The 25,384-nt window shown below is 51.0% G+C and overlaps 1 protein-coding gene across 1 annotated transcript; it reads right to left on the bottom strand.

Annotated features, from left to right (window-relative positions):
* Positions 1-11,267: 11,267 nt before the first annotated feature.
* Positions 11,268-12,455, bottom strand: LOC121870449 (glutenin, high molecular weight subunit DX5-like). The gene has a single exon (XM_042372275.1). It carries the CDS (start codon positions 12,453-12,455, stop codon positions 11,268-11,270), a length of 1,188 nt encoding a protein of 395 aa, XP_042228209.1.
* Between the last annotated feature and the right edge of the window lie 12,929 nt (positions 12,456-25,384).

The following is a 25,384-nucleotide window of genomic DNA, read 5'->3' as shown; positions in this document are numbered from 1 at the left end:
ACACCAACACCTGCTACACCTACACCCAGCTACACCATCACCTGCCACCAACACCCAACACCCACACTCTGCTACACCCACACCCAGCTACACCAATACCTGCACACCAACACCTGCCACACCAACACCTCTAACACCAATACCTGCCACACCTACACTCTGCTACACCCACACCCAGCTACACCAATACCTGCACACCAACACCTGCTACACCACAATACCCATGCTACACCAACACCTGCTACACCAATACCTGCTACACCTACACTCCTGCTACACCGACACTCCTGCTACACCAGCACCTGCTACACCTACACCCAGCTACACCAACACCTGCTGCACCAACACCTGCTACACCAATCCTACACCAACACCCCTACACCTACACCCTGCTACACCAACACCTGCTACACCAACACCTGCTACACCCACACCCACAGCTACACACCCACACCTGCTACACCAACACCTGCTACACCTACACCTGCACACCAACACCTGCTACACCCACACCTGCTACACACCTGCTGCACCAACACCTGCACACCAAACCTCCACACCAACACCCGCACACCCACACCCTGCCACACCAACACCTGCTACACCAACACCTGCTACACCTACACCCAGCCACACCAACACCTGCTACACCAACACCTGCTACACCAATACCTGCACACCAACACCTGCTACACCTACACCCTGCTACACCAACACCTGCTACACCAACACCTGCTACACCAATACCTGCTACACCAACACTGCCACACCCACACCCTGCTACACCAACACCTGCTACACCAACACCTGCTACACCTACACCCAGCCACACCTACAACTGCACACAACACCTGCACACCCACACCCCCACCCACACCCTGCTACACCAACACACCCGCACACCCACACCCTGCTACACCAACACCTGCTACACCAACACCTGCTACACCCACACCCAGCCACACAACACCTGCTACACCAACACCTGCCACACCCACCGCCACACCAACACCTGCTACACCTACACCCTGCCACACCAACACCTGCTACACCAACACCCGCTACACCTACACCCAGCTACACCTACACCCAGCTACACCAACACCTGCTACACCTACACCCCACCAACACCTGCCACACCTACACTCAGCCACACCTACACCCAGCCACACCAACACCTGCTACACCAACACCCCCGCTACACCAACACCTGATACACCCACACCCAGCCACACCCACACCCAGCCACACCAACACCTGATACACCCACACCCAGCCACACCCACACCCAGCCACACCCACACCCAGCCACACCACACCCAGCCACACCCACACCCAGCCACACCCACACCCCTGCCACACCCACACCCAGCCACACCCACACCCAGCCACACCAACACCCGATACACCCCACACCCAGCCACACCAACACCCAGCTACACCTACACCCAGCTACACCTACACCCTGCTACACCAACACCCTGCACACCTACACCTGCCACACCAACACCTGCCACACCTACACCCTGCCACACCAACACCTGCTACACCCACACCCAGCCACACCTACACCCAGCCACACCAACACCTGCCACACCCACACCCAGCCAACCCACACCCAGCCACACCCACACCCAGCCACACCCACACCCAGCTACACCAACACCTGCCACACCCACACCTGCCACACCAACACCTGACACACCCACACCCAGCCACACCAACACCCAGCCACACCTACACCCAGCCACACCCACACCCAGCTACACCACCACTGCATCACACCCCTGCCACACCAACACCTGATACACCCACACCAGCTACACCTACACCCAGCTACACCAACACCTGTACACTCCACACCCAGCCACACCAACACCCAGCTACACCAACACCTGCTACACCCACACCCAGCCACACCAACACCTGCCACACCCCACCCTGCCACACCAACACCTGCCACACCCACCCCGCCACACCAACACCTGCCACACCCACACCCAGCCACACCCACACCCAGCCACACCCACACCCAGCCACACCCACACCTAGCCACACCCACACCCTGCCACACCCACACCTGCACACCACACCTGCCACACCAACACCTGCCACACCCACACCCAGCCACACCCACACCTAGCTACACCTACACTCTGCTACAACCACACCTGCTACACCTACACTCTGCTACACCTACACCCAGCTACTCCCACCTAGCTACACCTACACCTCCTACACCCACACCAGCTACACCTACACCCCTGCCACACCACACCCCACCCACACCTGCTACACCTACACCCTGCTACACCACACTCCTGCCACACCTACACCCAGCCACACCCACACCTACACCTACACCCAGCTACACCTACACCTGGCTCCAATCTCACCTGCTACACTCCACCCTGCCACACCAACACCAATCTACACCCAGCTACACCAACACCTGTGTTACACCTACACCCAGCTACACCAACACCCAGCTACACCCAACAGCTACACCAACACCTACTACACCTACACCCCTGCTACACCAACACCTGCTACACCTACACCCTGCTACACCAACACCTGCTACACCTACACCCTGCTACACCACATCTGCCATACTTACATCCATGAACCAACACCTGCTGCACACCCACACCTGCCACACCTACACCTGCCACACCCACACCCAGCTACACCCCACACCTGCTACACCCACATCCAGCTGCACCAACACCTGCTACACCTACACCCGCCACACCAACACCTACACCACACCCTGCTACACCAACACCTGCTACACCTACACCCCACACCAACACCTGCTACACTCCATCCAGCAGCACCAACACCTGCTACAATCTACACCCTGCTACACCAACACCTGCTTACACCTACACCCAGCAGCACCAACACCTGCTACACCTACACTCCACACCAACACCTGATACACCTACACCCAGCTAGACCTACACCCAGCTACACCCACACCCTGCCACACCACACCAGCCACACCACACCTACACCCAGCTACATCTACACCCAGCTACACCAACACCCGCTACACCCACACCCTACTACACCCACTCCACAACAACACCTGCCACACCAACACCTGCCACACCTACACCCGCACACCAACACCCACCCACACCCAGCCACACCTACACCCAGCCACACCACCCAGCTACACCCACACCCCTGCTACACCCACCCAGCCACACCCACCCAGCTACACCTACACCCAGCTACACCTACACCTCCACACCTACACCCAGCCACACCCACACCAGCTACACCAACACCCCTGCCACACCCACACCCAGCCACACCCACACCCACGCACCCCACACCCTGCCACACCCACACCCAGCACACCACACCCAGCTCACCTACACCCAGCTGCACCTACACCCAGCTGCACCCACACCTGTGCACCCACACCCAGCTGCACTCCACACCAGCTGCACCCACCGCTGCACCCACACTGCCACCGCACCCAGCCGCACCCCACACTACACACCAACACCTGCCACACCCACACCTGCCACACCCAACACCTTGCACCCACACCCAGCTCACCTGCACCCAGCCACACCCATACCTGCACCCACACACCCACACCCAGCCACACCCCACACCCACACACACCAACACCTGCCACACACACACCTGCCACACCCCACACCTGCCACACCCACACCCAACCACACCCATACTCTGCCACCCCACACCCAGCCACACCAACACCCCACACCCACACCCAGCCACACCAACACCTGCCACACCCACACCCAGCTACACCCACACCCAGCCACACCCACACCTCCCTACACCCAGCACACCCAGCTGCTACACCCACACCTGCCACACCCACACCTGCTACACCAACCCTGCTACACCCACACCAGCCACACCTATACCTGCTACACCCACACCAGCCACACTCCATACACCTACACCACACACTTCCACACCCAGCTACACCCCACACCCAGCCACACCTGCCACACCAACTCCCCACACACCCACACCCAGCCACACCCCACACCCACCCACACCTGCTACACACCCACACTCTGATACACCCACACCCAGCCACACCCCACACCCAGCCACACCCACACCCAGCCACACCCCACACCCACCCACACCCTGCAACCCACACCCAGCTACACCCACACCCAGCTACACCTACACCCACCCACACCGCACACCCACACCCAGCCACACCCACACCAGCACACCCACACCTACACACCCACACCTGCACACACCCACACCCAGCCACACCCACACCCAGCCACACCCCACACCAGCCACACCCACACCCAGCCACACCCACACCCACCCACACCTGCACACCCACACCTGATACACCCACACCCAGCCACACCCCACACCCAGCCACACCCACACCACCCACACCCCACACACCCCACACCCAGCCACACCCACACCCAGCACACCCCACACCCACACACCCACACCTGACACACCCACACCTGATACACCACACCCAGCCACACCCACACCCACACCCACACCTGCTACAGGAACACCTGCTACAGCAACACCTGCACACCTACACCCTGCTACACCAACACCTCTACACCAACACCTGCTACACCAACACCCTGCTACACCCTACACCCTGCCACACCAACACCCACACCCAAACCCCACACTCCACACCCCTGCCACACCCACACCCAGCCACACCCACACCCACACCCACACACCCACACCCAGGCTGCACCCACACCCGGCTGCACCCACACCTGGCTGCACCCCACACCCGGCTGCACCCACACCAGCTGCACCTGCACCCAGCTGCACCCACACCTGCTACACCCACACCTGCCACCCCACACCCCTGCCTGCAACCCTGCACCCAGCTGCACCCACACCTGCCACACCCACACCCCTGCCACACCACCTGCTACACCCACACCCACACATCCAACACCTGCTGCAGCAACACCTGCTACACCCACACCCTGCTACACCAACACCCTGCTACACCAACACCTGCTACACCAACACCCCTACACCCACACACACCTGCTACACACCTCCACACCTACACCCACACCTACACCAGCTACACCAACACTAACCAACACCTGCTACACCAACACTCACACCAACACTACACCACCTGCTACACCCACACCTGCTACACCAACACCTGCTACACCAACACCTGCTACACCAACACCCTGACCACCTAAACCCCTACACCAACACCTGCTACACCTACACCCAGCTGCACCAACACCTGCTACACCAACACCTGCTACACCAACACCTGCTACACCTACACCCTGCTACACCAACACTCACACCAACACCTGCTACACCAACACCTGCTACACCCAAACCCTACACCAACACCTGCCACACCTACACCCAGCCACACCTACACCTACACCCAGCTACACCTACACCCGGCTGCACCTACACCTGCTACACCAACACTACACCAACACCCCAGCTACACCTAAACCCTGCCACACCAACACCTGCCACACCTGCCACACCCACACCCAGCCACACCCACACCCACACCCACACCCCACACCCGGCTGCACCCACACCCAGCAGCACCTGCACCCAGCTGCACCACACCTGCTGCACCCACACCCGGCTGCACACACCAGCTGCACCCACACCCAGCTGCACCCACACCTGCTGCACCCACACCTGCTGCACCCACACCCCACACACCTGCACCCAGCTGCACCCACACCTGCCACACCTACACCCCTGCCACACCAACACCTCACTGCTACCTCCATCCCAACACCTGCTACACCTACACCTACACTCCACATCCACACACCACACCACACACCCACACCTGCCACACCTACACCCCTGCCACACCCCACACCTGCCACACCCACACCTGCCACACCCACACCCGCCACACCAACACCACACTCCACACCTGCTACCCACACCACACCTGCCACACCCACACCCTGCCACACCCAAACCTGCCACACCAACACCTGCCACAACAATACCTGCCACACCCACACCCAGCTCACCCCACACCTGCCACACCCACACCCAGCTGCACCCCACACCCCTGCCACACCTCCACCCATCCACACACCCACACCCCTCTTCACCTCCACCCATCTACACCTCCACCCAGCCACACCCTACACCCTGCTACACCTCCACCATCTCACCCTCTACACCTCCACCCATCTACACCTCCACCCATCCACACCCCACCCTGCTATCTACACCTCTACACCTCCACCCCTCTACACCTACACCCATCTACACCCATCTACACCTCCACCCATCTACACCCTAACTGGACTGTCATGGATCATAGACTTAGATTAAATAGGCTGGAAACCGTTGAGTTAAAGTGTTGCCGAAACTGCCAGCCTAAATGTTTATATGTGTGTGTGTGTGTGTGTGTGCGTGTGTGTGTGTGTGTTGGTGTGTGTGTGTGTGTGTTTGTGTGTCCCCAGTGGTCAGGATATAATGACGTTGAATGTTATAAAGTATTTCTAATATATTTTTGTTAAGTTCTGTACACACACACACACACACACACACACACACACACACACACATCTCACCCCCTGTGTGTGTATCTCATACTGTGAACAGATGACAGCTATACATCTCTGATACAGGTCCGCCAAGCAACATGCATACCCTCATGTGTATTTACATAATATACTGTATATATGAGTGTGTGTGCGTGTGTGTAGAGAGAGAGAGAGACAGGAAGATAGAGTGAGAGAGAGAGAGAGAGAGAGAGAAGAGAACTCAACATGGTCTCACACACAGGTAACGAAATAATTACAATAACAAACGATAAAGGAATTTGTGTTGCCAGAAGGTACTTGTTTCCCGGACGGTTAAAGCGAGATACAATCACCTCTTCCTCGCTCTCACTCACTCGACGCTCTCACTCACTGGACGCTCTCACTCACTCGACTCTCTCACTCACTCGACGCTCTCCTCCTCGACGCTCTCACTCACTGGACGCTCTCACTGACTCGACGCCCTCACTGACTCGACGCTCTCACTGACTCGACTGCTCTCACTCACTCGACGCTCTCACTCCTGGACGCCTCACTCACTCCCGACGCTCCTCACTCATGACGCTCTCACTCCTCGACGCTCTCCTCACTGGACGCTCTCACTGACTCGACGCCCTCACTGACTCGACGCTCCTCTCACTGACTCGACGCTCCTCACTCCTCGACGCTCTCACTCACTCGGCACTCTCACTCACTGGACGCTCCTCACTGACTCGACGCTCTCACCTGGACGCTCTCACTGACTCGACGCCCTCACTGACTCGACGCCCTCACTGACTCGACGCTCTCACTCACTCGGCACTCTCACTCACTGGACGCTCTCACTGACTCGACGCCCTCACTGACTCGCAGCCTCACTGACTGGACGCCCTCACTCACTGGACGCTCTCACTCACTGGACGCTCTCACTCACTGGCACTCTCACTCACTGCACTCCTACTCCTCGACTGCTCTCACTCACTGAGCCTCCTCCTGGACGCTCTCCTCACTGGGCCTCTCACTCACTGACGCTCTCACTCACTGGACGCTCTCACTCATTCGACGCTCTCACTCATTCGACGCTCTCACTCATTCAGCCTTTCTCACTCACTCGGCCTCCTCACTCACTGGGCCTCTCACTCACCTGGACGCCTCTCACTCACTGGACGCTCTCACTCACTGGACGCTCTCACTCACTGGACGCTCTCACTCACTCGACGCCTCTCCTCACTCGACACTCTCACTCACTCGACGCTCCTCACTCACTCGACCTCTCACTCACTCGGCCTTCTCCTCACTCGACGCTTCCTCAATGGACGCCTCACTCACTGGACGCTCTCACTCACTGGACGCTCTCCACTCACTGGACGCTCTCACTCCTCAGAAACTCTCACTCACTCGGCGCTCTCCTCCTCGGCGCCTCTCCTCGACGCTCTCACTCACTCGGCGCTCCTCCTCGGCGCTCTCCTCCTCGACGCTCTCACTCACTCGAGCCTCTCCTCACTGGACGCTCTCACTCACTGAACGCTCTCCTCACTGGACGCTCTCACTCACTGAACGCTCTCACTCACTGGACGCTCTCACTCCTCGACGCTCTCCTCACTCGACGCTCTCACTCACTCGACGCTCTCCACTCCTCCGGCGCTCTCACTCACTCGACGCTCTCACTCACTGGACGCTCTCACTCACTGGACGCTCTCACTCACTGGACGCTCTCACTCACTGGAACGCTCTCACTCACTGACGCCTCCCTCACTGGACGCTCTCACTCACTCGACGCTCTCACTCACTCGACGCTCTCACTCACTCTCATCTGGACAAACTAGAACTGTATTACACACACACACACACGTACAAACTGATGTTGTTGTTGTTGTTGTTGAGTCCGCGACCGTGAGTTACAGCTTTTACGATCACCCCCCCCACCTCTCTCTCTCTCTCTCTCTCTCTCTCTCTCTCTCATATCTTCAGGTGGTTCAACCGTCCAAGTTACTACCATAGACACCTTTGGAAAAATCATTTAAATTACAGTTCTCGACCTTAGTAACACCAAATGCTCTTATCAACGGCGATTTAAACCCAGAAAGGTACTGACACGACCCAAGAGTCCCAGACCACGAGAGGGAGGGGGGGAAGGAAGAAGGAAGGAAGAAAAGAGGAAGGGCCTCAATTTAACACACAGTTACCCTTCAAAAAACGATTGGTGGCAGTTTAGTGTTATAATGCCGGTCGTTAGCGAGTCAAAGGCGGTATACATATTCATAGGCAGATGTTTGAAGGCTCTCTGAACACCCAGTCTTTTTCTTACACTGGCGAACGTTCTCTCGTGTTGATGAGATAGTTGTTCTTGTGAGAGGAATTATTATAACCTATCTACCCTATATCTACTACCACACACACACACACACACACACACACACACACACACACCTCTCCCACACACACACACACACACACACACACACACACACCTCCCACACACACACACACACACCTCTCCCCACACACACACACACACCTCCTGCACACATGATCTATGATCTACATCTTCCCCAATCCCAAGGAAGCAAATATTCCCATTCATCACAGTGTCAGGTCACGAGTGCCACGCCATTGACACTGGCACTCTAGTCTACATTATTCTGTTCGGTCAATAATGCGTTTGTCGTTAACACTGCTAGACAATAAAGTTCATAACAAAGTAACAAGTGATAATAATAATAATAATAATAATAATAATAATAATGACGATGATGATACAAAATTAACATAAACCCCCCCTACACCTCTTATCTCCCAACCACCTTCCTCACCTCCCCCACTATTTCCAACACTGCCCCCCCCACACCAGCCACCCCCAACACGCCTCACACTAGCCACCCCAGCTCCCTGACACCTCCTGTCCCCTACCAGTTGTAGTCATAAATATGTCCTGTACTTACATAATGTGTAGGTTAGGTTAGGTTAGGTTAGGTTAGGTTGGACCTTAGTGATCCAGTATTTCCACTTTGTGTTTACTTGGTCACGTCCGCCTTGCTGATCTAACTGACAGTGTTATTAACGTGAGGGTTCCTTGACCACACCTGTTGCTGTTGATGTTGTTGTTGTTGTTGTTGTTGTTGTTGTTGTTGTGTAAATATTATTAACTATTTCCCTACACTCTACATGTTTCTCTACGGTCTACACCCTATCCTGTCCTCTACCCCCTCTTCACCCTCACTCCTCACACTTCTTTCTTACACCCTACACCCACCCTTGACACCCCACACCCATCCTTAACACCCTACACCCATCCTTAACACCCTAAACCTTCCTAACACCCCAACACCATCCTCACACCCTACACCCATCCCCAACACCCCACACCCTTCCTTAACACCCTACACCCATCCTAACACCCTACACCCTTCCTTAACACCCTACACCCATCCTTAACACCCTACACCCCTTCCTTAACACCCCACACCTTCCTTAACACCCTACACCCCCTCCTTAACACCCCTACACCCATCCTTACACCCTACACACTCCTTAACACCCACACCCCTCCCTTAACACCCTACACCCATCCTAACACCCTACACACTTCTTAACACCCTACACCCACCCTGACACCCCACACCCATCCTAACACCCTACACCCCTCCCACCCTACACCCATCCTAACACCACACCCTTCCTTAACACCCTAACACCCCTTCCTTAACACCCTACACCCCCTCCCAACACCCTACACCCATCCCAACACCCCACACCCATCCCCAACACCCCACACCCCTCCTAACACCCTACACCCATCCTAACACCCTACACCCCTTCCTAACACCCTACACCCTTCCTTAACACCCTACACCCTCCTTAACACCCTACACCCTTCAACACCCTACACCCCTTCCTAACACCCTACACCCTCCTAACACCCTACACCCTTCTTAACACCCTACACCCCTCCTAACACCCCTACACCCATCCTAACACCCTACACCCTTCCTAACACCCTACACCCTTCCTAACACCTACACTTCCTAACACCCTACACCCTTCCTTAACACCCTACACCCTTCCCTAACACCCTACACCTCCTTAACACCCTACACCCTTCCTTAACACCCTACACCCCTCCCCCAACACCCACACCCATCCTTAACACCCCACACCCTTCCTTAACACCCTACACCCTTCCTTAACACCCTACACCCTTACACTCTCTAGTCAACACCCCAAGAAGGTACTACCCGGGAAGACACGAGGAAGTTATACTGTGTTGTGTGTGTGTGTGGTAGAGTTGGTCAGGCTTCATCCCACACCAGCCTGTCTACTACACTTTGACCCCACCCAGTCTGTACTCGTAAAACCGATCAAAAGTTAGCCTGACAAGTTTTCGTCCTCCAAAAAAAATTGTATGTTTTTATTCACTCGTCAGAAGAAAGTAAAGAAAGTGCGTTTGTGTTTGAAAAGTTTGATCAAGATTTACTTTCTAACTTCGGGGCCAAAAAAAAGTGATATCTTGAATTTAAAAAAAAAAAAAAGTGAAGATATGTTCGTTGAAGGTCATTTTTTGAGGGAGGAAATAAAAGTCATGTTTTTTTTGTTTGTTTTTACTTCTTTTATATATTTTGTTTGTTCTTGTTTTGTTGTGTTTGCTTTTGTTTGGTTTTTGTTTTGTAGGCTGGAGGTCATTGTTTACTACGTGTATCTTGGTAATGGGTCATCCAGCTATTCCTTGTCTCCTGCTGCTGTGCCCATCCCTGGTCTCCGCTGCTGTGCCCATCCCTGGTCTCCGCGGCCCATCCCTGGTCTCCGCTGCTGTGCCCATCCCCCCGCTGTGCCCATCCCTGTCCGCGCTGTGCCCATCCCTGGTCTCCGCTGCTGTGCCCATCCCTGGTCTCCGCTGCCGTGCCCATCCCCTGGTCTCCTGCTGTACCCATCCCCTGGTCTCCACTGCTGTGCCCATCCTTCCTGCCTGCCATCCTGTCCCCCGCCATCCCTCGCCGCATCCTGGTCCCTCCTGCCCTCCTGTCCCGCTGCGCCCATCTGTCTCCGCCCATCCCTGGTCTCCGCTGCCGTGCCCATCCCTGGTTCCGCTGCCCATCCTGGTCTCGCTGCTGTGCCCATCCCCTGGTCCCCGCTGCTGTGCCCATCCCTGGTCTCCGCTGCTGCCCATCCCTGGTCTCTGCTGTACCACCCTGGTCTCCACACTGCCCATCCCCTGGTCTCCGCTGCTGTGCCCATCCCCTGTCCTGCTGCCGTGCCCATCCCTGGTCTCCGCTGCTGTCCCATCCCTGGTCTCCTGCTGTGCCCATCCCCTGGTCTCCGCTGCCAGCCCATCCCCTGGTCTCCCTGCCTGCCCATCCTGTCTCCTGCCGTGCCCATCCCCTGGTCTCCGGCCTGTGCCCATCCCCTGGTTTCCACTGCTGCCCATCCCCTGGTCTCCGCTGCATGCCCATCCTCCTCGCTGCCAGCCTGCATCCTGGTCTCCGCCGCTGTGCTCCATCCCTGGTCTCCGCTGCTGTGCCTATCCCCTGGTCTCCTGCTGCTGTACCCATCCCCTGGTCTCCGCTGCTGTGCCCATCCCCTGGTCTCCGCTGCTGTGCCCATCCCCTGGTCTCCACTGCTGTGCCCATCCCCTGGTCTCCGCTGTGCCCATCCCCTGGTCTCTGCTGCTGTGCCCATCCCTGGTTCCGCTGCTGTGCCCATCCTGGTCTCTGCTGTGCTCCATCCCTGAAGGTCTCCGCTGCTGTACTCCATCCCCTGGTCTCTGCTGCTGTGCTGCCCATCCTGGTCTCCGCTGCTGTGCCCATCCCCTGGTCTCCGCTGCTGTACCCAGTCCTGGTCTCCGCTGCTGTGCCCATCCCCTGGTCTCCGCTGCTGTGCCCATCCCCTGGTCTCCACTGCTGTGCCCATCCCCTGGTCTCCGCTGCATATTCTAGGCTGGTACAGTATCTGGGTATAGTACGGGGAGAGGGGGGGGAGGGAGGGAGGGAGGGAGGAAAGGAGGGAGGAGGGAAGGAGGGAGGAGAGGAGGGAGGAAGGGCATCTCGTTCTGGTCTTCCCCAAGAGCTGCCATCAGGTAATCACAGCTAACCAACTCAGGTGTGATTGAAAAATGGCCATAAAACGATGATGATGATGATGATGATGATGATGATGATGATGATGATGATGATTGTTTTGCTTGTTTCATATGTTTAATTTGTTTGCTTCTTGTTTGTCTCTCTTCATACTCAAAAGACTAAGCTCATCTACCTCTGTGTTATGACGGACTCTTTTAATGTGACAGCTCATTAATATATGTCTATGTTGAAGGAAATCACCGAGTAGGTCCGTTTGTCCATGGTCTAGTTACCAAGCCCTTTGAGCTATGGCCTTCAGACTGACAGAGCTGGTGGCTGAGGGTCATCTCTAGTAGCTTATCTCGGCTTATAATGATCGGTCGAGGTTGAAGGGTATGCGTATGGGGTCAAAGGTTATGGCTACGGGGGTTATATTTCAAGGTCACGGAGATCAAAGGTCAAGGTCACGGGAGTTAAAATAACTATCAACGGAAAACTTCATACATGCACATCCTGCTACACACACACACACACACACACACACACACACACACACACGCTCTTTCTTGCACAGTCACAAAAACGTTCAGAGTAATCAGTCTGCTCAGAAAAGCTCTACTTTTTTTTTTTGTTCCGTAATTCAGTCTGGTGTAGCGGAGTGTAAGAGTTGCGGGAGGAAGGTGATGGAAGACACGCTGTAATGATGAACACTTGAACTGCTGCCTGGAACACACACACACACTACTACTACTACTTTGCTGTCACTCGGAATCGAGTATGACGATCGTTCAGCTATAATACAATGATATGAGTTATTAAGGATGTTACCTAGGTTGGTAAGTTCTGAGGTGACTAAAGAGGCCGATACGGGACCGGCAGGGTCGTTCACAGATGTTGCACATTTGGGGAGCTACATCTAGTGCGGGAGGGGCGGCTGCAGCGTTTTTCCGGCGTTGGCCCTTGTCTGCCTCGGTATACATTCAGGCTAACTCGAAAGTATGAACACCTTCTCGTGTGGTGCTCCTCCAAGCGTTATGGTGTGGAGTAATCGTCTCCCAGGTGAGGGGATTGATTTGGCACTTTTTCAGGTTTGTCTTAAGACTATCCTTATACCCTTTCAGTTGCCCGCCAGCGTTACGTTTACTATTTGTTAGGTGACTGTAAGGTAGCTGCTTTGGCAGTCTACTGTCGTCCATGCAGGTAACATGGCCAGTCCAACGTAGTTGTTCATGGATAATGGTAGCCTCGATGCTCCTACAGTTGGTGTCAGCAAGAATACTGGCATTTGTTCTCTTGTCTTCCCAGCAAAGTCGGAGGATGTAACGTAAACTATGTTGGTGAAAGATTTCAAGTGCCTTGAGGTGCCTCCTGTACTGTATGTGACCCATGTCTCGCTGCCATATAGCAGGGTGGGGAGGACCACTGCTCAATATACGTGTAACTTTATAGATAATTTCAGTTCCCTACAACTGAAGACACGGTTTCGGAGTCTACCAAAGGATTGAGATGCACATCTGATTCATGTTGAATCTCTTCATCGATATCAGTAGTGGTGGACAGGTGGGAGCCGAGATACTGAAAGTGGGTAACATTAGAGAGGGTAGTACCGTTAAGCTGGGTGGATGGTGCAGGTGTGGATGAACCAGGGGCAGGCTGAAAGAGAATCTGAGTGTTATGTACATTCACCTCTAGGCCGAAGTGTGCATACGCATCTGTGTAGGTGTTCAGGATCTCCTGTAGGTCGCGTTCAGTGTGAGCGACAAGAGTGAGGTCGTCAGCAAACTGAAGTTCAGTAATGGAAATTTCCGACAACTATGTTCCTGCCTAGAGTCGTCTTATGTTGAAAAGATTCTTCATCCGGTACTCGATGTCCACCCCGCCGACTAAATTGGCACTGGCACGAGTAAGGAAGGCAGGCAAGAAAATGGAAACGAGAGTTGGTGAGAGTACACATCCCTTTTTAACCACCGTTGGGATGGGGAAGAACTCAGACTGGGTGCCATTGTGCAGGACACTGCCGTTCATGCCATCGTGGAGTTGCCTCACAATGGCGATGAATTTTGGTGGGCAGCCAAAACGGCTGAGGATCCACCAGAGGGCTTCCCTGTTAACCGAGTCGAAGATCTTGGTTAGGTCGATGAAAGCTTTGTACGGGTCACGATGCTGTTCTCTGCACTTTTCTTGTATCTGAAGGGTAGCAAAGATCATGTCAGTGGTGCCACGTGATGGTCTAAAGCCACATTGAGATTTTGGGAGGAAGTTTTCCGCCTCAGGAACAAGTCTGTTTAGGAGGACTCGGGCCAGCTACGGAGAGCAGCGAGATCCCGGGGTATTTGCCACAGTCTGGCCGGTCTCCCTTATTCTTATAAATATTGAAAATGGAAGCCTCTTTAAGAGCTTGAGGGATTTCCTCCTTTTCCCATATATTCTCCAGGAGAGAGTGGAGACAGCTGGTAAGCAGAGGTCCTCCTGCTTTATACACCTCAGCTGGGATTCCATCAACCCCTGAGGCTTTGTTGTTTTCATCTGTTTGGTGGCAGTAGCTACCTCCTCCAAGGGTGGGGGATACCTGAGGGACCTGCTGGGTAATCAGGACACACACACACACACACACACACACACACACACACAAATGTTTATTATTGGTGTCAGCCTGTACAGCCCGCGAGGTCGTCAGTATAAACAAGTTAACTGTACAGTATATGGAGAATAAATTTTTAATATAATAAAATAGTGTGTAGAGCAACAATAGTTTTTTGCCACTTCTATTTTCAACGGATTTTCTTAATAATTTAGATTTTTTTTTCTCAACAAGCTACACTATACACAAGTCCAGAGTTTTTATTTTACTATTACCATACTTATTTTATTTTATTTTTTCTCATATGTAAGTTTCAGAGGTTTATATAACTCAACATAACTTCTTGTTAAACTTACCTCAAGTTTAAATATTAGAAAATATTATTAACTGTAATTGGTATGAACTTATGACCAAAAATAAATATTACAATACTAGTCCAACTTTTCCCCGCACAAAATGTTCCAATAATGTATCATCCCTCACTCATATTCCCGCCATATCAAACACACTTTAAAAGGCTTCTATATGTAATTTATTGTATAACTATATTATTTCAAAAGAGTATAAATGTTTGGGTTAATTTGGAGTTTGTAAAGGAAAACCAACAATATGATGGGGGTAACTAAAAGAATTTTCCCTAAAATAAACCGGACTCCCCTATACACGAACTCAGTAAACTATTAGAATACGATGAAACACACAAAGTAAACGACGAGGAAGGGATAAACCCCCCAAAAAATAAAAAATAAAATAAAATTAAGTCAGTGGGAAAGAGAAACGAGAAGGAGATCATTAAGAAACACCAATAATACTCCACGTAAGAAAATAGGGGAGGAATTAATTGAATATTTGCTAAGAGCTTCCCCATCTTTGATCCTGGGAGGGGAGGATTGTTTACTCAGCTCTTCCTGTTTTTATCTTCCGTCATTAGACTCAGCGTGACGTGAGGACACACACCCACAGTCTCGTGTAGCTAGGAATTAGAATTTTCGCTGAGACTGTTTTTGTGAGGTGCCGAGACATCAAAGATGGTGGTGGTCGGGAGGAGGGGGTGGTGATGGTGAGGTGGTTGGAGTGATAATGGTGAATGGTGGTAATGGTGATGGTTGGGAGGATGACGAGGAAGAAGGAGAACCCGTAATCATTCTTGACGGTATCGTGTTGACATTGAGAAATTAACTGAGCTAATGAGAAACAGAAGAAAAAAAGAAGAATTGCCAATAAAGAGAAAACTAGTGACACACACAGACAGACAGAGAAAGCACCACCATCACCACCATCATCCCTCACAGTAAGACGACACACAGTCAAGGTACATCACCTCACACTTGACAACACTATCACTCGACCCTCACGAGGACGAGGTCGCTGGAGGAGTAGTGACCGTCTCAACACTTCAGTCTGATGGGTTTCAGGCTTCATAGGATCTAATCATAATAGGCCCCAGTTTTAATGGGTTCCAATCGTTTTTTGGCCTTAACGTAATAACATGACTGCGGCCCATTGTGCAGTATTATACGTATGACCAACTATAGCACAATATTGACTATAACAACCATCCCTACAACCCGCTCTCGCTCGGGCCAATAGATCATCGCCTTTGACTTTGATGAGTTAGTCTTGTTCTCACAGTGGCGCCCTCAGTCACGTCTATGTACACGTTATGTATACTTATTTTGTGTTGAATACCCATTAGGACTGGGGCCCACTAGCACTGGGACCCATTAGGACTGGGGACCCATTAGGACTGGGGACCCATTAGGACTGGGGCCCACTAGCACTGGGACCCATTAGGACTGTGGTCCACTAGGACTGGGAACCATTAGGACTGGGGCCCACTAGCATTGGGACCCATTAGGACTGGGGACCCATTGGGACTGGGACCAATATAACCATCGGCCATCGCCACTATTAGTCGTTCTGGAAAGAGTAGAGGAGGTATTTAATGTGTCCATTAGCGTCCATGTGTCCCAGATAATGTCTAGAATCATCCATGTGTCCGGGGGGTGGGGGGGCTCCCGGCTCCCTTTACACCAAGGTCCTCCAGCTCCCTCGGTGTACGGGCGAGGAGAAAGAAAATATATGCAATTTCCGTTGGTAGGTAGAGTGGGCGGGGAGAGAGGTTGTATATTGCTGGGTTGTGGAGGGTGACGCTGCCTTACCTCACTCACACACCCTCCGGGGAGGTGCTGGGTTGCCATGCTCCATCTGGGTGTGTTTTGGTGTGACGACTAGGAGGAACACACACACACACAAGGAGGCAGTGTATCCGACAATGCACTGTCTCAACCTTCACTTCCCCAGCGGTAAAGTTAGGGAACGTTTTCCTTCTGGGTCGACCGGGAGCTCCCCACTTAGTGACAGGTCGCGAAGCTCGAACCGAAGACCATCGGTTCGAGAAACGAGTGTTATCCAATCTACTCCCTCAAGTTTAATAGCAACAAATTCATTTACACTACGTCAGATTATATGCTGAAGCCTGATTGGTCTGGGGTCCATTTGGCCTCCAGCAGGAGCAACGGGCCCGTAACTCTGCTCAGCGGTCACCAGGGGAAAATTCTCCTCTTATGAACCTTCTACACGAGGCCATTCACCCTCCAGGCTGTGAGGGCCGCGCGCCGTGAAGACCACGTGATCCAGCAGCCTAGTGGGAACACCTATACCTGCAGTTGATTGGAATTTGGGGAGGAAGTGAGGTAAAGGTGAGGGGATGATGTTACTACCTTCGCCTGCATCACCACTCTTACATCTCCACCATACACTGAGTGTGTGTATATATATATATATATATATATATATATATATATATATATATATATATATATATATATATATATATATATATATATATATATATATATATATATATATATATATATATGGATGGATGGATGGATGATGATTGGCACTTCTGTCATCTTTCTCGGGTGTATTACAGTGTATCAATACTCAGGCCATTTACTCAAAGCTATTTACCTCAGCTTAAAAGGTCATAACTCACCATGTGGTGCATTTTGGGTAACAAAGTTAAACTCAGAGAGTTATGTTAAAACATCTCTCTCTCTCTCTCTCTCTCTCTCTCTGCTGTTTTTATACGATAATTATATATTAAGTTGAGATAATTGTTTGAGGTGACTGTGTGGATGACTGTCTGGGAAGGAGGGGCAGAGATTAGGGAGGGGAGGAGAGGAAATGATGGAGTAGGTAGAGAGGTATGAGAAGAGAGAGGGGAGGAAGAAAGAGGGAAGCAAAGTGGAACAGGGCCGGATTCAGGAGTGGGCAAAGTGAGCAGCTGCCCAGGGGCCTCCACAATCTGGGGGCCTCCACATATTACAATATTTTATTTATTTGTTTATTCATTTGGATTATTTTTATTTTCATTCTTTAAAATTCATGTTTATCTATTCCATCACCATGGGCGTCCGCAGAAAAAAATGCAGGGGGGGCAATGTTATCCTGAATTCGACGTGTGAAGTGTGAAGACATCATTGACAATTTCGGAAGAGATCCCCGACGGCTCCAATTCCTGTTCCAAGAGTAGTAACCTGCTCTAACTGAATGAACTGTTGAGAAATGTTTATGTTATTTTATTCATTTTGTATTTTCCATGTAATTTTTTCAAATTTTTTATTTTCCAGGGGGGGGCAAATGCCCCCCCTTGCCCCTCCCTGCGGACGCCCATGGCCATCACATACAAACTATGTTGGCAGCAAGAAGCGTGATAGAATGGATGGACGGATGGACGGATGGACGGAGGGGAGGAGGAGGGAGGGAGGGAGGGAGGGATGGACTGGGGATGAATGGATGGATGGATGGATGGAGGGGGGGAGATAGGAGAGAGAGAAAAGGATGGAGGGAAATAAGAGGCAGGGAGAGAGTGAGAGCAATGGATGGATGGAGTGAGTGGGAGGGAATGAGAGAGTGAGTGGGAGGGAGTGAGTGGAAGGGAGTGAGTGCTGGAAGGAGTGGAGTGAAAGGAGTGGTGGAGGGAGTGAGTGGAGGGTGGTGGAGGTGAGTGGGAGGGAGTGAGTGGAAGGGAGTGAGAAAGTGAGTGGAAGGGAGTGAGTGGGAAGGAGTGAGTGGGAGGGACATATCGAGGAGTGAGAGCAATTTGCCTGTAACACTAGCGTCTAATATCCGCCACCAGACCACTCAACCATAAACCAATCTTCATAGGAATCTTTTTCGAGCCCGGGATGACTGGTGATGTCCCTGTGTCTGAAATATATTCGTGTGCGTGTGTGTGTGTGTGTGCGTGTGCGTGTGCCTGTGTGTGTGTGTGTGTGTGTGTGTGTGCGTGTGTGTGTGTGTGTGTTCTGTCTTTTTTAAACAAACATTTGGTATATCCATATAAACCTGTCTTAAGTATCGTCAATTAAAACCCAATCAACATAAGGCGTAATCACGAGAGAGTGAGTGGTGGAGTGAGAGAGAGAGAGTGGTGGTGGTGGTGGTGGTGGTGAGTGGTGGTGGTGAGTGAGTGGTGAGTGGTGGTGAGTGGTGGTGAGTGAGTGAGTGGTGGTGGTGGTGGTGAGTGGTGGTGGTGGTGGTGGTGTGAGGTGGTGAGTGGTGAGAGAGAGAGAGATGTGTTAATGACTCTGAGGTGGGAAGGGGAGGAGGAAGAATGGAAGGAGAAGGAAGAGAGAGAAGAAGGAAGAGGGAGCACAGTGGAAAGAGGAGGAGGGAAGGAGCGAGAATGAAGGAGGGGGAAGAAGAGAAGTGGTAGGATGGAGGGATGGAAGAGAGAGGATGAATGAGGAGGAGGAAGAAAGAGGGAGCAGGGAAGGAAGGAAGAGGGGGGATGAAAAGAGAAAATAAAATGGTGGGAGTGAAGGAGAGGAAGATGAAGGAGGAGGAAGGAGGGTGAGAGGTCAGAAGAAGGAAGATGTATGAGGAGAAGGAAAGAAGGAGAGGGGGAGAAGAAGAGGAAGAAAGTAAAAGGAAGAAGGAGGAGGAAGAAGGAAGAAGGAGAAGGAAGAAGGAGGAGGAAGAAGGAGGAGGAAGAAGGAAGAAGGAGGAGGAAGAAGGAAGGGGAGAAGGTCTAGCTATCACCTGAGGCAGCTATCAGTTCCCGTCGTCCACTGCATCACAACCGGCGTCCTCAACTCAGCGTATTGTCTCTCTGTGTCTCTCACCACTATCTCCTCAACACGAGTTATTCTCCTCCTCCTGTCTCTTCTTCTTCTTGTTTCTCTGTTATTGTCTTACGCATTCTTTCGTGTTTTGCTCCATGTGTTCGTGTGAGGGTATTGTAATCACCTTAATCCGTGTTCCTCTCTCTCTATCTCTCTCTCACCCACGTCTTTGCAGTATATTTTCCCTGTCTCTCCTTTATATCTCACTATCTCTCAGTAAGAGGAATTATCTTCTCGTTCGCCGCCTATGTCATCTCTCCCGCTGATGGTGGAACTGATGTCATGTGGGTTATGACCTTTAGCGCCTCATTCTCTCTCTTGCTCTCTTTCTCTCTATCACTCTCTCTATCTCTCTCTCTCTCTCTTAGTAACTTGATGAAAACTGGCCCCCATTGTTCCACACATAATATATTTTTACCTCTTGGTGATATTTCTACACTGTGAAAATTAATGAAAGTCGCAGTTCCAACAATGGCTCGGTAGCGGTCGGTCTTCTCACTTTAGTTTTGTCGGCTGCTTGTGATTTATGAGTCCTGGTGATATATTGCTGGAACTTATTGAGGCGTACTTGTTTATTTAGCATTTTCTAAGAGTATCTATTGTTTTTGGAGTTTTTGTTTTTTACTAAATATGAATAGAATGTTTGGGAAGATAGGTTATGATTATTTGTAAAGACTTCGTTGTCTGATTTGATTTACGAGTCCTGGTGATATATTGTTGGAACCTGTTAAGGAGTAGCTTGATAATTCAGTGTTTTACAAAAGTAGTTTATGGCTGGAAATTTAATTGGATGTAAGAAAGATATTGGTGATCATATTTTCTCTCAGAAAACTTTGTCGTTTGCTGTAATTTACGAGTCCTTGTGATATATTGGTGGAACCTGTTGAAACACCGTTGCTTATATACTATTTTCTAAAAGTATCTGCCGTATAAATGTCCGAAAATTTGACAGAATGTAAAGATCCTACAGATTATAATAACAGCAAAATATAGAAGTTCAATAATACCCTAGGCAAAAAATCCAAAATATAAACTCAGAGATAAAATACAAATTTAAGAATCACAAATATAAAATAATTTTGACTCTAGATTCGCCATTTGTCCTCAAAGTTAAATATTCTATTGTGGGGTATCGTGGTATAACGTTGTCTAGCACTCAGGATGGATGGAAACTCTAAGGTGGTTTTCTTATATAATATGAGTTATATGGTAGACAGTCTGGTGCTGGAGGTGCCGTGTGGTGAGGAGCTGCTCAGTAGAGACGTTCGGTGAGTAGCGTGTTGAAGGAAGTAGATGTGCAGGAGCTTCGTTAGAGAAGATGTTGCCTGTTGCTGGCCTCCAGGTTGAATGAAAGCTGGACAGCGAGGAGCTTGCTGGAGGAGGTGTTGCGTGTTCAGGAACCGAGAGCAGAATGAGAGAGCTGGTTGGTGAGGACGCTCAGAGAAGGACAGCTGGTGGGTCGCCATGCTCGCCTGCGGGAGCGAGGACCGCCAGGCAGCGGCGGAGGAGGAGGTGTTGCTTGTTCAGGAAGAATGGCCAGAATGAATTTCAATGGAGAGACAGAGCTTATATACCCAGCAGCCGTGAGTCATCTATGAGTCACGTTGGGAAAACCCGAGAAGTAACCGGTCTTTGGCTCCGTTGCTAGGATACTGCGGCATCTGGTGGAAGGCACCTAGTTTGGTTGCTAGGGAAGGCGTCGCAGGTGGCCTGCAGCTACGCAGTTTGTAGGGGAGACGTCCACTACAATACTCCCCCTTCCCTCCAGGCGGTGTAGGAGACTTGTTGTCTGTAGAGTTGCTTAGCACATGTGGGGCAGAACGGGCGGTGCATGCCTCATGTGAGACAACGGCGATGGCGTGAATGAGCCGGTCGCTGAATACAACTGTCAATATACATACTATCTGTGGGAAGAGAGAGGTAGGAAAAGGGTGTGTGGAGGCGATGAATGTTGTGCTTCCCTCACGACAGGTACAGGGTCGTCAGATGCGCCTGCTGGGGTGTGTGTGGGCCTGGTTCAGGAGCAGGGGCTGCGTCAGCAGAAGCGGATGAGGGCTCGTGACAGCAGCTGGGTCCACGACAGCAGCAGGGTGCAGGACATTAGCAGGGAGTACCTGAGGGAGAAAAGAGGGTGTGTATGGGTCCGCACTCAGGAACAGAGGCCGCGTCAGGGGCGGCAGGGGTTACTGCTGGGCTGGGGTCGGCGTCTAAGGCAGGACGGGTGTGCTGGGGTCGGTAGGATGTGGTGCTTGGGGCAGGAAGAGGAGCTGGTGTCTGCTTAGAGTAGCAGAGCTGCTTCTTTGTGGATAAGCCAGTCTTCTATGCTGCTTGAAGACTGGGAGCGTGATCAGTTTCTCCTCCATCCTGTGTGAGTGCGAATCTCCGGGGGTCACCATTTGTAGGGGTATCGTGGTATAATGTTGTCTAGCACTCAGGATGGATGGAAACTCTAAGGTGGTTTTCTTATATAATATGAGTTATATGATAGACAGTCTGGTGCTGGAGGTGCCGTGTGGTGAGGAGCTGCTCAGTAGAGACGTTCGGTGAGTAGCGTGTTGAAGGAGGTAGATGTGCAGGAGCTTCGTTAGAGAAGATGTTGCCTGTTGCTGGCCTCCAGGTTGAATGAAAGCTGGACAGCGAGGGGCTTGCTGGAGGAGGTGTTGCGTGTTCAGGAACCGAGAGCAGAATGAGAGAGCTGGTTGGTGAGGACGCTCAGAGAAGGACAGCTGGTGGGTCGCCATGCTCGCCGGCGGGAGCGAGGACCGCCAGGCAGCGGCAGAGGAGGAGGTGTTGCTTGTTCAGGAAGAATGGCCAGAATGAATCTCAATGGAGAGACAGAGCTTATATACCCAGCAGCCGTGAGTCATCTATGAGTCACGTTGGGAAAACCCGAGAAGTAACCGGTCTTTGGCTCCGTTGCTAGGATACTGCGGCATCTGGTGGAAGGCACGCTAGTTTGGTTGCTAGGGAAGGCGTCGCAGGTGGCCTGCAGCTACGCAGTTTGTAGGGGAGACGTCCACTACACTATAATCAAAATACTGTACATAAATTTAATAATAAAAACCAGGTTTCACCGCAGCAATACATCAGTAATAAAGATTTCAAAATAAATTCGTAAAATATTAAGTTTCAGTGATAATAAGAATAGTTGCAGTAGTAGTAGTAGTAATAAAAATAATATTAAGGACAAGAACAAGAACAAGAAAGGGTAGAAAAAAAATTATATAAGCATAATCATCCAGGTTGTAAGGGAAACATAAGTATTACTATTTATAACATTCTATCGAGCAATGCGAGTGACAAAGTGCTGTCCAACCATTTTTTGTTTTCTTGTTTTTCTCGTGAAGAAGTTACATTTGTTTTTATTTTATTTATCTGCTTTTTTATCTTATTCACCTTTAAGTTTTGTTGATTTATTGTGCCATTTACGTATTTATTAATCTATGTATTTAACTATATCCTTATTAACTTACTTAAATTAAATCAAGAGCAGTGTTTTATTCCCAGGGGTAACAAGACAGTCTTTTTATCTTAATTTTATTCCCAGTAGTTCGGTAATACAAAGACCTCGGTCACCCTCCCACAGCCTTGAGGAACGACTTCACTGGCTTTCACCTTCGTCAGCTACGCCAAAGGTACCGACTTGGTCACCCACAACCTAATTGTCAACAAAGTCATTATCATCAGCCTTCTCTCTGTCTCCCCCGTCCCTCCTTTACTCTCTCCTTCTCCTCCTTCTCTCTCACACTTCCCTAGTCCCTCCTTACTCCTGCTTCCTTCCTTCCTCTCTCTCTCTCTCTTTCCTTCCCTACGTCCCTCTCCCTCCATCTCTCACCCTCCCTCTTCACTTCTACCCCTTACCTCTCTCTCTTCTCTTCCTTCTCTCCACCTCTCTCTCCCTTCCTCTCTTCCTCCCCTATTTCAGTCTTGCCTGCAGGCTGTGAGGAAGTTAAGAGGCCAGTTGTAAGTGGTTTGCTCCCCCCCCCCTCTCTCTCTCTCTCTCTCTCTCTCTCTCTCTCTCTCTCTCTCTCTCTCAGGGAAAAAGCCTAGCGCAGGAATGTGTTGAAGGACGGGGTGGTCACCCCTCAAGTCTTGTCTGTAACCATACTGTCTGTACCATACTGTCTGTACCATACTGTCTGTAACCATACTGTCTGTACCATACTGTCTGTACTGTATTGATGAACGGAAGTAAACTCATAGGAAAAAGATCACATTTTAACCTTAATACCTCTGACAAGGAAATAATAAAACCATTGTCATTTTAAGACTTTTGTTATTTGACAGTACTTAACTTCCACAGATCAACAACACAATATACCATAACATTATTGGTTATATTTATACAAGAAATATTATAGTTTGTAGTCATATGGCCTCGACAGCGACCACTGGATCTTTTTTTTTTTTCACATTTCCACCACGACTTGGTTTTGTGAGTGACTTGCTTGGTATGCATGAAGTAACTGTAGGTGATATGTTTGAAACGCGAGGATTATAGTCAATAGTCTCCATGGCAGTAGGTGTAAATAGTGTTGTGACTTTTTTTTCCTAGGTGGCTTTTTTTTCATGTTTTTTTCTTTGAACTTTTTTTTTTCCTGTGATTTTATTCTGAATTTTTCCGTGATTTTTCCTAGGACTTTTTTCCTATGATTTTTTTTTTGGAAGTGGGTCTCGGTCTCAGATGTCAGGGCTCGGGGTCTAGGACAGTCAGAACTCGGTCTAGATCTCGAATCTTATCGGTCTCGGTCTCAGATGTCAGGGCTCGGGGTCTAGTACAGTCAGAACTCGGTCTAGATCTAGCTTGTCTCAACTACATCATTAACCAAAAACCCATTCATATCATCACAGGTCAGAGGTTAACACAGTCAGTCATCGCTCCACCTCAAATCACCATTTATAACAGCCTGACTACGTACATTCACTAACTGACCTTAATACTGAGGAGGTATTTTTTTTTATGTAGATCCAACACTAATGAAGAGCTTTAATTAATTTTCATATCAAAAGAACATTTGTTTTGAGAGAATGGAGGGTGGGGTGACGATGGTGTGTACAGGTAGA

This window comes from Homarus americanus, unplaced genomic scaffold, assembly GCF_018991925.1.
Source record: "Homarus americanus isolate GMGI-L3 unplaced genomic scaffold, GMGI_Hamer_2.0 scaffold32583, whole genome shotgun sequence".
Classification (NCBI taxonomy): domain Eukaryota; kingdom Metazoa; phylum Arthropoda; class Malacostraca; order Decapoda; family Nephropidae; genus Homarus; species Homarus americanus.
Note: the sequence above shows the minus strand (reverse complement) of the source record. Positions and strands in the feature narration are given on the sequence as shown.

What these genes read in the sequence shown, in the direction of transcription:
- LOC121870449 (XM_042372275.1), bottom strand. Translation starts at nt 12,455, where the DNA reads ATGGGCACAGCAGTGGAGACCAGGGGATGGGCACAGCAGCGGAGACCA.